At 35.9% G+C, this 13974-nt stretch overlaps 2 protein-coding genes across 2 annotated transcripts; both read left to right on the top strand.

The window, feature by feature from the left end:
* The first annotated feature begins 329 nt into the window (after positions 1-329).
* On the top strand, positions 330-2867 carry LOC131034669 (subtilisin-like protease SBT1.4). Its single transcript, XM_057966241.2, has one exon. The coding sequence runs from the start codon at positions 395-397 to the stop codon at positions 2654-2656; it is 2262 nt and encodes a 753-aa protein (XP_057822224.1). The 5' UTR covers positions 330-394; the 3' UTR covers positions 2657-2867.
* A 4242-nt stretch (positions 2868-7109) lies between these two features.
* On the top strand, positions 7110-8850 carry LOC131034695 (subtilisin-like protease SBT1.7). Its single transcript, XM_059221201.1, has 2 exons — positions 7110-7904; positions 7963-8850. Exons 1-2 carry the CDS (start codon positions 7110-7112, stop codon positions 8848-8850), a joined length of 1683 nt encoding a protein of 560 aa, XP_059077184.1.
* Positions 8851-13974: the final 5124 nt, after the last annotated feature.

Genomic DNA, 13974 nt, shown 5'->3' with positions numbered 1-13974 from the left:
GTGATTCTATTAATTAAATAATAAAATATTAATAAAAGAATAAAATCAGATAATAAATTAAATAACTAAAATTTATATTCAATGAATTATAGAAGAAATAGTAACGTATATTACACACAATCTCTGGGAAAAAGTTGTAAATAATTGTCGAGCCAATCACATTGAACTTTATTTTTGTCAATCACGTACAAGAAGAATATGCAGTCTCGCTTTAGATAAAGCTGGATGCAGGCCAGGGACCCACAGAGGAATAGGATTCCAACTTTGATTTTCCCAGACAGGTTGGTTCCCAATAGTAGTCAAGTCATAGCTGCCTCCACGACTCCCTATTAAAAAGCTCTCTGGGTTTCATTCATCCACAGGAAAATTTCTCTTATATTCTTCTACTCTAAGAATGGCAAAGGCTTGTCCTGTCATCTTCGTATTCACACTGCTTTCTCTCTCTGCCATTTTGGGCACTGCTGAGAGTGAAGATGGAAGAGAGGCTTACATTGTTCATATCCTCAAGTCCATGAAACCCCAACACTTCACTTCGCACCAGCACTGGTATGCGTCAATGCTTGACCAGGTCGTGCAGTCAGATCCGAGTGCAAATGAGATATTATATACATATGATACTCTCTTGCACGGCTTTGCTGCGCGGCTAAGCAAGGCAGAGGCCCAGGCAATGGAGTCTACAGACGGGTGCTTGGCTGTCATTCCCTCTTCCCTCAATAAAATTGCCACCACGCACACACCGGAGTTCCTGGGTCTCTCCTCCTCCTCTGGATTGTGGTCGCACTATACATATGGCAAAGATATCATAGTGGGCATGATCGACTCGGGGATATGGCCTGAAAGCAAAAGCTTCAAAGATGAAGGCCTTGGGGCCGCTCCGGCTAGATGGAAAGGCACTTGTGAAAGCGGGCGGGGCTTCGATTCCTCCAACTGCAATGGAAAAATCATTGGAGCTCGATACTTCTCCAAAGGCTACGAAGCGCAGAATCCGTTTCCGATTAACGAGACTTTGGAATACAAATCTCCGAGAGACAACAATGGGCATGGCACCCATACAGCCTCGACCGTTGCTGGTGCTGCAGTTTCCGGCATCAGTTACTTTGGCTTTGCCAACGGGACGGCCAGAGGGATGGCCCCTCAAGCCAGGCTGGCCATCTACAAAGCCTGCTGGGAAGATGGTTGCTATGACACGGACACCGTTGCTGCCATGGAACAAGCCGTTGCTGACGGCGTCGACATCATTTCTATCTCAATCGGCTCACCGGATACGCCATTTACCGATAATAACAGAGCTATTGCAGCATTTGGGGCAATTGAAAAGGGTGTTTTTTTCTCTGCCTCGGCAGGAAACGGTGGGCCTTATCCGTCTACTCTTGGTAACGTGGCACCCTGGATTACTACTGTGGCTGCGAGCAGCATGGATAGAGATTTCCCTGCATCTGTTGTTTTGGGCAACCAAGAGATGTACAAAGGCACTTCCACCTACAGCCGACTAGATGATACAACCTTGCAACAGCCTCTGGCATTGGTCTACGTATCCACCAACGACAGCACAAGTTATTGTGTCCCTGGCAGCCTTGATCCCAATTTGGTTAAGGGCAAAATTGTGGTCTGTAATCAAATATCCTCCTTCACAGAAGTGGTGAGAGCAGGAGGTGCAGGAATGATTGGTGCAAACGATAAACGTTATGGGTCACAGCAGCGCATTACAAATCCAAATATTCTGCCGGCTATTAGCGTGAGTTTGACGACTGGAGAAAAAATCAAAGATTACATCAAAAGCACCGGGAATAACGCAACCGCTACCATGAATCTCAAAGGATTGACGGTTGTGGGAAAAGAAACAACTGCTCCCATTGTGGCTTCCTTTTCTTCGAGGGGGCCTAGTGAAGCGTATCCGCAAGTTCTCAAGCCGGATATGATTGCACCGGGTTTGAACATATTGGCAGCATATGCCGGAGAGTTTCCCTACAGCATTCTTTCAGGAACTTCCATGTCGTGCCCTCACGTCAGCGGCATAGCAGCGCTCATAAAAGCCATACACCCTACATGGAGCCCTGCCGCTATCAAGTCTGCGCTCATGACCTCATCCTACTTGACTGACAATTCAGAGCAGCCCATCAAGGTTTCAAATACAATGAAAGAAGCCGATCCCTTTGCGTTGGGTGCGGGTCACGTGGATCCAAATGCTGCGGTAGACCCGGGGCTTGTCTACGACATGGTGCCTCAAGATTACATCACCTTCCTCTGCTCTCTCAACTACACAGAACAACAGATTTCTCTTCTTACAAAGGAGTCAGTTTCCTGTCCTAACTCCAGTTTGGAAGCCGGCGATCTCAACTATCCATCATTTTCCGTTGTGATGAAATCAGGGAGCAATTCAGTTCAGGTAAAGAGGAGAACAGTGACATATGTAGGTACAGGGTCTGATGCAGTGTACCAAGTGAGTGTAAAGAACCCTGCTGGCATCACTATAAGCGTGGAACCTCAAACGTTAAAGTTCGGAAAGCCCTTGGAAACTGCCAGCTATATCGTAAAAGTCGAAGGCACAGTCGCTTCTAGCACTGACACAGCTGCGTTTGGAGATATAATGTGGAAATGTACTCAAGGAGGATCACAGATTGTCCGAAGCCCAGTTGCCGTTAGCAATGAAGCTTGACAGTGACTGTCTCATCGTATCAGTACCAATTCAGCGTATCATTATATATAATTTATAGTATTAAGAATGTAACGTTAAGTACATCTTACAAATTTAGCTCAGAAAGAGCCCTTCGCATATGTAGTGGGATGACTTGACTATATATATTAATCATTTTCATAAGTATATTTATATGTATGTGCACCTCCCATTTAAATTTGATATTACTATTTATCTTCTTTAATTAGAACACTAACATCACATTGCGTAATTCTCAGTTGAATATTTTTTCTATTCCTGTATTTAATTTGCAAGCATTCGAATTTTTTTCTATTTCGTATAAGACTTTCCACATTATTGTTTAGGTCAGAGGTTTAAGTTTAACATAAAAAACTTTACTTTCCTTGAGCTCTTTTCTTTTAGCGTATTATCCAAGAGTTCTTGTGCTTGCTCATTGTTTTCCATGTTACATGCAATGTCTTTTAGGTTAGCCACAACATCTACATCTGCTAGCATTCCTCTATTCTTTGATGGATAACCATTCACTGTTTCTAAATGCACACATTGGCGGACGCAAAAAGAATGTTGGTATAGATTAAAATTTTAATCTGACTATTCTCCAATCATATTTTATTTGAAAATTTCTTATGTTCTTTCAACAAAACAATTTTGTCATACCCTACAATCAATGCCGTTTCATGAGACCACATTTTCTTGAAGCTTTTCAAATTGTGTGCTTTAATTATTATTCAACAGTTTTGCATGCATGTCTACCAAGGAACTCGCAACGTCAAAATCGAGTAAATTTCTCTTATGTTATTCTGTGTCCATACTTGTTCTAAAGCACAGAATTGGGCTTTATGCCTTCCAAATTACTTTTTCCTCGACAGTTTTCCAGGTCTATTAAAAAATCCATTTTACGGATGTCAAATGATACTGATGAAGTTTCAATCATTTAAACGTCGACCTAAGTCTTCAATCTTATATAAACTATTTCATGCAGAAAAATTACATAAAAACGAGACACTATAGTGAGTAAACTTGCTCATGAAACAATAACGTAAAATATTCCCTTTTCTTTTTATCCATTCACCAATGCTATCCATGGAATCAAAAATCTCACGTGAAAAGACACGCTGACGTAATTTTTTCTATGATTTTCCACATTTTGCGAGTAGTCATTAAAGTGGAAGTGGGGCAATAATGTTAGATCCCATGTATTATTCTAGAATCACATCACAATTATTAATTTTTTTATATATTAAAAATAAAGTTATATAGGAGAAGTGTATCCGTAGTTGTTACACTAACAAATCTTAAATGATATGTTGGATTTCGATCATTTTTTTTGGGTTGTTTTCATATGTGAGTTAACAACTCATAACTATTGTTTTCGTTTCTAGGTAGTAATGACACGTTGCATGGGATTCGTTATGAGCGCAAGGGTCAAAAAGTACACATTTCAAAGAGTTGCCCAATGCCTACGAAAAGATGTCTCAATAATCGTGCACTTAAAATTGTCAATACTTATGCACAAATGGCGTAGTAGGGGTGCACAAATGTCTCATCAGTTGTGCACAAATGGGCCAATTATGATCCAAAATTGCTAAAAAGTGAGTGGCTATTGATACATGCTAAATTTATTAATAGACTTTTAGTTATCATTTATTTAGTTTCTTTAAAGTTAGTAGTGGGGGATTGGGTGCATAAGGAGTGAACAATTTATTGAAACTATAACGGCTACTAGATCTGTTCCACTTTATATAGAATGATATATATCAAAATTATATATTACTAAATAATTTAAATTTATAGAAATTGGGGTTCTTTCATTTTTGTTTTTTCATTTATATATTTTTATTTATATTTAATTCATATTTGTTTATATTTATATATATTACTATTATTTATTATGTCTATTTATGTATTTGGTTTTAGACATTTAATTCTATATCAATTTTATCATAGTTTTGTTTGTATAGCCAAAAAAATAGTTGTTTGGTATTTTCATTATAAATTTTGGACGAACACACAATTGCAACTACTTATACATGTTTGAAGAATCATACGATTAAAGTTGGTTTTCTCTCAAAATCATGTACAATCAATCCCACAAATGTGAAGATTAAAGTTCGTTTTCTCTCAAAATCATGTACAATCAATCCCACAAATGTGAATGCAACCTTAAATATCCTAAATTTTAGATCTAAACTTTGGTTATCTTTTACCCATTTTATTTCTCTCAAATTTAATAATTTGATATTTTTCTTTTACTTCATTTCATGGCCCCTTTGTAACTAATTTGATAAATTTTATTTAATGGACCACATTAAGTACTTTGTTTTCCTTTAGATGATTTCTTATATTTGGTGCATACCTTTGCATTTATGTTCTTGGCTTGCAAGGATAACTTGTAACCTATTATATCTTGGTCAAGCTTTAGAAGTACTCACTTGTGTACTATTTGAGCTCTCTATGTTATTTGTTCTACTTTAGTGTCATAATATGATTCTAATGTGTAGTCAAGCTTTAAGTGGAGTCTATAAATGTTGCATTAACCACAAATTGGCCTTATGGAGAATTGTATTTACAATTGGGATTTATGCTTGATATTTTCACACCTTTTTGGACAAAAATATGCTATGAATCTATAAATCATTCACTATATGATACCTTTTTATGTTGGTTGTATACCAAAAGTTTTAGAGAAAGATTTAGTCTTTGAAATGAATTAATTAAAAATATATATTTGTTATGTAATTATTGAAAAATATCTTGATCAAATATTTGTATCGTATTAATCTTTCTACAAAACTATTTTAGAAAAAAAACATTTACTAGTTTTCTTTTTTATTATATGCATGCATGTTTTGGCCTTCAACATACACTTTTTTAATGATACTTCCATAAATCTTATATAAAAACTAACTTTAATTGTTTGATTATTAGAATATATTATATATTTAAAAACTATTAAATCCTACATTTGATATTTCCAATATTAATATTCTACGTTTAAATTCTTGTTTGAACTATGACGATTTTTATTATAAAAAAAAATGTATCCACTTTTGAGCTAAAAAGTAGACTCCTTGTTTTACACTTACCCATGTAGATCTGATTTCTTTATGAAATTTTACAATTAAATTATGGTTTAATTATCCTCCTTTTTCTTGGATTCCTCTAATAGGTATTATGCACAAAATAACTTTCTTAAATGTCATTACATAATAGCCTTTAACACTAAATGTATGTTAGGTTGACACATAATAGTAATAATAAAATGGTAGGAAAGTTTCAATTTAAATTTAATGCTTTGGACTTTAGGTATCATTCCAAATCTCCTTAAATAGATCAAGCCTAAGCCACTAAAAAGTGATCCATAGAGATAAGGTGATTTCTAGATAATGAATGTATGGACATTAATGAAAATAGATAAGAAATGAATCTCAAGACAAACATAGCATATGAATATTACACTCAATATATTATTGCATTAAGATATTTTCATAAAGATAGGTAGAAAGCTAAATGAAAAATGACATTGATAATTTCACCATTATATCATGAAATAAACTTACTGCTATATTGAATGTTAATATTGATTCAACACTAACTTTTTTATATATTTAAAATATTAAAAAATAAAGAAAATATTTTCCTTATTTTCTTTAACCTTTCTCTCTAATTAAAATTTTCATTTGTATAAGAGAATTTTTACTTGTCCTTTATTTAATCTTTTTCCATTCATTATAAATATCAAATAGCCAATAGTGCTTACTATTATAAAAAATATATAGAAAGTTTACGTGTTTTAAGAATAACCCTTAATATTATTGTAAATCAAACAACAATGTCCAATGGTGCTTTAAAGTAAGGTATATCCAGGTACCCCCACTCGCATGTAGCTTCCTTTATCCAGGAATATGATAGAAAGTTCAAAAGCAACTATGGTTATTCCACACGGTTATGTCGCAACCATCAGTTCCAATAAAACGCTGTCCGGTTGACATTCATCCATACAAAAGATATTTCTCTTATACTATTCTTCTAAAATAATGGCGAAGGCTTGTCTTGTCACCTTCGTATTCACACTGCTTTCTCTCTCTGCCATTTTGGGTACCGCTGAAAGTGAAGATGGAAGAAAGGCTTATATTGTTCATATCCTCAAGTCCATGAAACCCCAACACTTCACTTCGCACCAGCACTGGTATGCTTCAATGCTTGACCAGGTCGTGCAGTCAGATCCGAGTGCAAATGAGATGTTATATACATATGATACTCTCTTGCACGGCTTTGCTGCGCGGCTAAGCAAGGCAGAGGCCCAGGCAACGGAGTCTACAGACGGGTGCCTGGCTGTCATTCCCTCTTCCCTCAATAAATTGCCACCACGCACACACCAGAGTTCCTGGGTCTCTACTCCACCTCTGGATTGTGGTCGCACTATACATATGGCAAAGATATCATAGTGGGCATGATCGATACGGGAATATGGCCTGAAAGCAAAAGCTTCAAAGATGAAGGTTTGGGACCCGCTCCCACTGGATGGAAAGGCGCGTGCGAAATCGGGCGGCGCTTCGACTCCTCCAGCTGCAATGGAAAAATCATTGGAGCTCGGTATTTCTTTAAAGGCTACAAATCGGAGAACCCGAGTCCTATTAACGAAACTTTGGAATACAAATCTCCAAGAGAAAACGATGGGCATGGCACCCATACAGCTTCGACCGTGGCTGGCGCCGCAGTTTCTGGGATCAGTTACTTTGGATTTGCCAACGGGACGGCCAGAGGGATGGCCCCTCAAGCCAGGCTGGCCACCTACAAAGCCTGCTGGGAAGATGGTTCCTATGACACGGACACCGTTGCTGCCATGGAACAAGCCGTTGCTGACGGCGTCGACATCATTTCTATCTCAATTGGCTCACCGGATACGCCATTTACCGATGATAACAGAGCTATTGCAGCATTTGGGGCCATTGAAAAGGGTGTTTTCTTCTGTGCCTCGGCAGGAAACAGTGGGCCTTATCCGTCTACTCTTGGTAACTTGGCGCCCTGGATTACTACTGTGGGGGCGAGCAGCATCGATAGAGATTTCCCTGCATTTGTTGTTTTGGGCAACCGAGAGATGTACAAAGGCACTTCCACCTACAGCCGACTAGATGATACAACCTTGCAACGGTCTCTGCCATTGGTCTACGTATCCACGAACGCCAGCACAAGCTGTTGTGTTCCTGGCAGCCTTGATCCCAATTTGGTTAAGGACAAAATCGTGGTCTGTGATCAGATATTATCCTATATAGAAGTGGTTAGATGAGCGTTATGGGTCACAGCAGCGCATTACAAATCCAAACACTCTGCCGGCTATAAGTGTCAGTTTGACGACTGGAGAGAAAATCAAAGCTTACATCAAAAGCACCGGGAACAACGTAACGGCTGCCATGAATCTCAAAGGATTGACAGTTGTGGGAAAGGAAACAACTGCTCCCATTGTTGCTTCCTTTTCTTCGAGGGGGCCTAGTGAATCGTATCCGCAAATTCTCAAGCCGGATATGATTGCTCCGGGTTTGAACGTATTGGCAGCTTACGCCGGAGAGTTGCCCTACAGCATCCTTTCAGGAACTTCCATGTCGTGCTCTCACGCCAGCGGCATGGCAGCGCTGATAAAAGACATACACCCTACATGGAACCCTGCCTCTATCAAGTCTGCGCTCATGACGTCATCCTACTCGACTGACAATTCAGAGCAGCCCATCAAGGATTCAAATACAATGAAAGAAGCCGATCCCTTTCCGTTGGGCGCGGGTCACGTGGATCCAAATGCTGCGGTAGACCCGGGGCTTGTCTACGACATGGTGCCTCAAGATTACATCACCTTTCTCTGCTCTCTCAACTACACAGAACAACAGATTTCTCTTCTTACAAAGGAGTCAGTTTCCTGTCCCAACTTCAGTTTGGAAGCCGGCGATCTCAACTATCCATCATTTTCAGTTGTAATGAAATCAGGGAGCAATTCGGTTCAGGTAAAGAGAAGAACAGTGACATATGTGGGTACAGGGGCTGATGTAGTGTACCAAGTGAGTGTGAAGAACCCTTCTGGTGTCACTATAATCGTGGAACCACAAACGTTGAAGTTCGGAAAGCACTTGGAAACTGCAAGCTATACTGTAAAATTTGAAGGAACAGTCGGTTCTAGTGGTGAGACAGCTTCATTTGGATAGATAATGTGGAAATGTACCCAAGGGGGGTCACAGATTGTCCGAAGCCCAGTTGCCGTAAGCATCAAAGCTTGACAGTGATTGTTTCATCCTATCAGTAACAGTTCTGTGTTCAGGTGTCACCATTTAGCTCAAAAATGGACCGTTAAGTACTTCTTACAAGTTAGCTCATAAAGAGCTTTTCTCATATCTAGTGGGATGACTATTCTAAATATATTTTAATCTTTTTCATTAGTAGCTATATATATGTACCTTCCCATTTAAATTTGATATTTCCATTTACCTTGTTTAATTAGAATGCAGTGTGAAGTCTAAGGAAATTTGACTCCACATTGTCTATTTACCCGTGGTTGAAAGTTTTCTATTCTCATTTGTGATCACTGCAATTGTATTTCTTTGAGCCATTGAATAAATTCTCTACACAACTTGTAAATGCTTCCATATCTTTCATGCATATAGACTTTACACAATCTTGTTTAGGTCGGAGGCTTAAGTTTAAGCTACGTATCTTTACTTTCCTTGAGCTCTTTCTTTTAAGCGATATTGTCAAACGGTCATTCTGCAATCGTATCTCTTCTGATATGCTATGTCCATACTCGTTCTAAAAATTCCATAGGCTAGAATGTGGAATTGCGCTTTACGCCTGCCAAATTACTTTTTTCTTCAATGTTTTCCAGGTCTATAAAAAAATTCTATTGTAAGCATGTCCTGCATCATTTAAACATAGGTCAAAATCTTTAATCTTATATAAACTATGTCATGTGGAAAAAAACATAAAAAAACAATACTTTGTAGTGAATAAAAGTGCTATATAAAATTTTCACATTCCTTTTCAGACCAGGTCATCCACATAACTTTCTTATCCTGGGAATCAAGAATCTCAGATGAAAAGACACAGAAATTATTTCTACAATATTCCACACTTTGTGAGAACATATTAAAGTGGGAGTGGGTCAACAATGTTTAATATCACATCACATTTATATGTGTATATTATATTTTAATAGAATCTGACATATTTATTAAAAAATAAAATATCACACCACACATAGGAAACAAATCTTAAAATAAATGATATATGATAAAGTTTTATATTAATAAATAGTCTAAGTTTATAGAAAGTGGAGTTCTTTTTACATGGTATTTTTTATTTATATATTTTAATTTATTTTATTCATGTTTGTTTATATTCCTTTTTTTATTATGTCTATTAATGTATTTTTTTACACATTTTATTCTACTTAAATTATTCATAATTTTGTTTCAATTATCAAAAAGATAGTTGTTCGATATTTTGATCATAAATTTAAAAAGAAACACATAATTGCAGCTTCTTATATGTGATAGAAGAATAATCATGGAATTCAAGTTGGGTTTCTCTCAAAATCTTGTAAAATCAATACCAAACATGTAAATGCAACCTCAAACATTTTAGATTTTAGATTCAAATTTTAGCCATCTTTTACTCATTTTATTATTCTCGAATCTTGTAATTTAATATTTTTCTTTTACTTATTTTCATGGCACTTTTGTAACCAATTTGAGAAATTTTGTATAATGGACCTCATTAAATACTCCATTGTGCCTTACCACACCTTATATTTGATTCATACTTTTGCATTTATGTTCTTGGTTTGTAAGGATGTTTCATGACTTATTATACCTTGGTCAAGCTTGAGAATTACTCCCTTGTGTACTATTGGAGTACTCTTGTATGTTAATATGATTCTAACATGTGTAGTCATGGTAGCCCTTTCATGTTATCTAAAGCCCTTTAATTATAATCGCTTTATGACTTGTTTGACTAGTGGTTTAAGTTTTAAATTGAGTTTATTAATGTTATAGTAACCACAAATTGGCCTCATGGAGAGTTATCTTCACAACGGGGAGTAAGCTAAGATAGATGCCTCTTTACTCTCTACCAAACTTTTTTGGTCATAGTAGAGTGCCATGTTCCATTGGTTTCTGCTTGTATATGCCATGGAAGTTTCATGCTTGAATGTTGAGCTCTAGTTGGCCACAAAAATAATGTGTTTGCACTATTAACACCTCATTTTGGTGTTTCTCATCTTTTATTTTCTCTTCTCTGTAAGTTGTTCATTTGACCATACCCACTCCCTATTGATAATTAATACAAGAAATCTCTAGTTGGGTTCCTTATAGTGACTAATTGTCTAAGGGTATCTATTTAATGTTTTTTCATCAAATGTCCTTAGTAAAAATTGTTAATGGGTATTTTATGGTCAATTCCTAGTGAGTTGGCTCTTCTTTAGGTGGTTTTAGGAAAATTTTGAAATTTTAGAGTTTTTCATCCTTGCATCCCTATCAAATCTATCATCCCTAGCATGGATTTACCCTCCAAGTTCAATTTCCTTGTCCAATCCCATTTTCCTAGAATTTTGACATTTGGGAATGGGTCATATTTGAATCCTTGCCTCAATAGAAAATTTATCTTTCCAAATAATTAACTTTAGAAAATTTTGAGTAGAGTTACTCATCTTGGCATCTTTATTAGACCTATCATGTTTGGCATGACTTTCCTTCCAAGTTTTATTTTCTTGTCAAAGCCCATTTTCTTTGAATTTCAATATTTTGGGTTTGGTCATCTATGCATCATTTCCTCAACTACCAATTATTTTCCCCAATATTAGACTTTGTAAATTTTAAAATTTTAGAGAACCTCATACCAAAATCTTTGTTAGAGTTATCATCTTTGGTATGTCTTTCCCTCCAATTTCTATTTTCTCTAATAAACCCATTTTCATTGAATTTTAGTATTTTAGGTTTAGCCATCCATGCATCCTTTGCTCAAGTTCCAACTTTGCCCCCCAATAATACACTATAATACAAACTTTAGAGTTTTGTAATTTATCATGTACACATCTCTATTGAACCTATCATACTTGACATGCCTTTTCATCCAATTTTTTTATTTTCTCTCTAATCTTCCTTGCATCAAATTTAATGGTTTTAGGTACGGTCATCCATTCATTATTTCCTAAACTATAAACTTTTTCCCCAAAAATTTTACTTTTTTATTTCCTTTTTTATTTTAAAATTTCTCATCTACGCATATTTGGTAGATCTATCATCTCTATTATGCCTTTCCCTCTAAGTTTAATTTTCTCATCCAAGACCCCATTGATGTATTTTTTATGCACAATCAAACATAGAATAAAATACCAAGGTATCTTATCCTCTCTTGAATAAAGTCTCTCAAATGCTATGCTTAGTGATCAAATGAGACAACTCCAAGGTTTCTGATGTCAAGTCTTGACTCGTGGATAAGATCAATGATTGATGTGATTGCTGGTAATCCAAGGGGACTTATGTTAAATATTTGAATATTGAATGTTTAGATGTTGTTGGAACTTAGATTATATCTACTTTCTTGGAGGATAAAAAATAGCAAAAGAAATAAGGTTTTAGAAATCTATGCTACTCCTATGAATGTAAGAGACAATGAATGATTGGATGAGATTCAACTAAGCTTCACTTCACCGTCAATGAACAACTCTACAGAGCTAGTGTGATCTCCTAAGGTAGGAAGGTGATGTTCAAATCATTATCAATAAAAAAAGCACCATCAAATCATTGGATATTGAAGTGTGACTAGCAATTGAAGATAAGATCATTAAGAATTCCAGTTGACCATACAAGACAAACTTATAATCAACAAATCACTAGCGGTATGGATATATAAATTTCACCATTGATCATTCACAATTCCTTTCATTCATCTAATCAACATGAAAGAAAATGAGAAGTAGAAACCATGTAACTTTTTGAAATAACACATTTCACCATATCTTCAATGAAAAGAGTATATCCATTTACAATCCTTAGAAATAATTTCTTCTTCTCCTAATCTATTCTAACTGTTGGATATCTATCAACTATTCACTATGGCTAAACTATTAACTATTTCTAAACTATTAGCTTGATATTAACTATTAACCTTTACAAATTAGGAGAGTGAGCCTTGTAAAGATACCTCTTTACAATAGGTGGCTTAGATTGATTCACAATCAATGGTAGAGATTACATGATAGAAACCCTAATTAGGGTTTGTTAGAATAAATCATTTTTGGTCAATAAAATTATTACATTTAGGTTCAATATTGAATGTGAACCAATAAAATATGAGGGTAAGTATCTTTAATTTTGTGCCTCCATGGATGAGTCATGTACATTGCATATGGACATGTTGATGTGGAACTCCTTGATTAGTGGAGTGATGACTAGGATGCCAACTCAATCTATTTTTTGATCTTGAAATTTCTTGTATTTGACTTAGATTCCTTGGTGCAATTATGACTTCATGTTGTGGAACCCTTGATTTCTGATCACCTCCTCGTAGTGCAAATCTTACCTTGATACTTTCTTGTTGTTGAATCTAATTTCTTCGTGTTGATGTCATTCACCTCCATCTTAAATTTTGATGTTGATCCTTGATATTTGTTAAACCCTTGAATGTGATGAACTCTTCACAATGTTGATCTTCCTTAGTATGAATGCATGATACTTCATTTATACTTTGGGGTTTTTGCCTTCTTCATGTTGTATTAGACCCGGAAGAAGAAAGGGAACATTAATCTTTGAAATGACTATCTTAAGTCTAATTTATGGATTAGAATTATATCCAATTATTTCTGATCTAATGTTGTGTGATTTTTCACAGAATTCTCCTTTTAAAGAAAAGAATAATGTCTCCTCTCCAAATTGTCTTCCAAAATCACCTTCCTTGAATGTAATTTTGATCAAATGAAAATGATAAAAATTAAATACAAATCATTGTCTTAATGAAATATGTTGTCTGGAAGTGTAGATCAGAATTCACAATTATTTTGAATGGTAAATTATGTTAGAAATGAAATCTGAACTCCTTCTTATATAAGAGTTTTAGAGCTAAGGGTAACCATTTTCACTATAACCTCCCTAGGATGACTTAGTTGTGCAATTGAATATTTCTCTTGAAAATTTAAACCTTGGTGCCAACACTTACCCTTAAAAGAATTTTGGGCTTCTTTACCCTCAAAGGAAGTCAGATCATTTTTTTAGGAGGGCAGTGGAAGAAAAGTCATTTTTGAGGGGGCAGTGGAAGTGAGGTTGGGTTTGGGAGGAGGC

Source organism: Cryptomeria japonica, chromosome 5 (genome assembly GCF_030272615.1).
Source record: "Cryptomeria japonica chromosome 5, Sugi_1.0, whole genome shotgun sequence".
NCBI classification, from domain to species: domain Eukaryota; kingdom Viridiplantae; phylum Streptophyta; class Pinopsida; order Cupressales; family Cupressaceae; genus Cryptomeria; species Cryptomeria japonica.
This window is presented reverse-complemented; position numbering and strand designations above follow the sequence as displayed.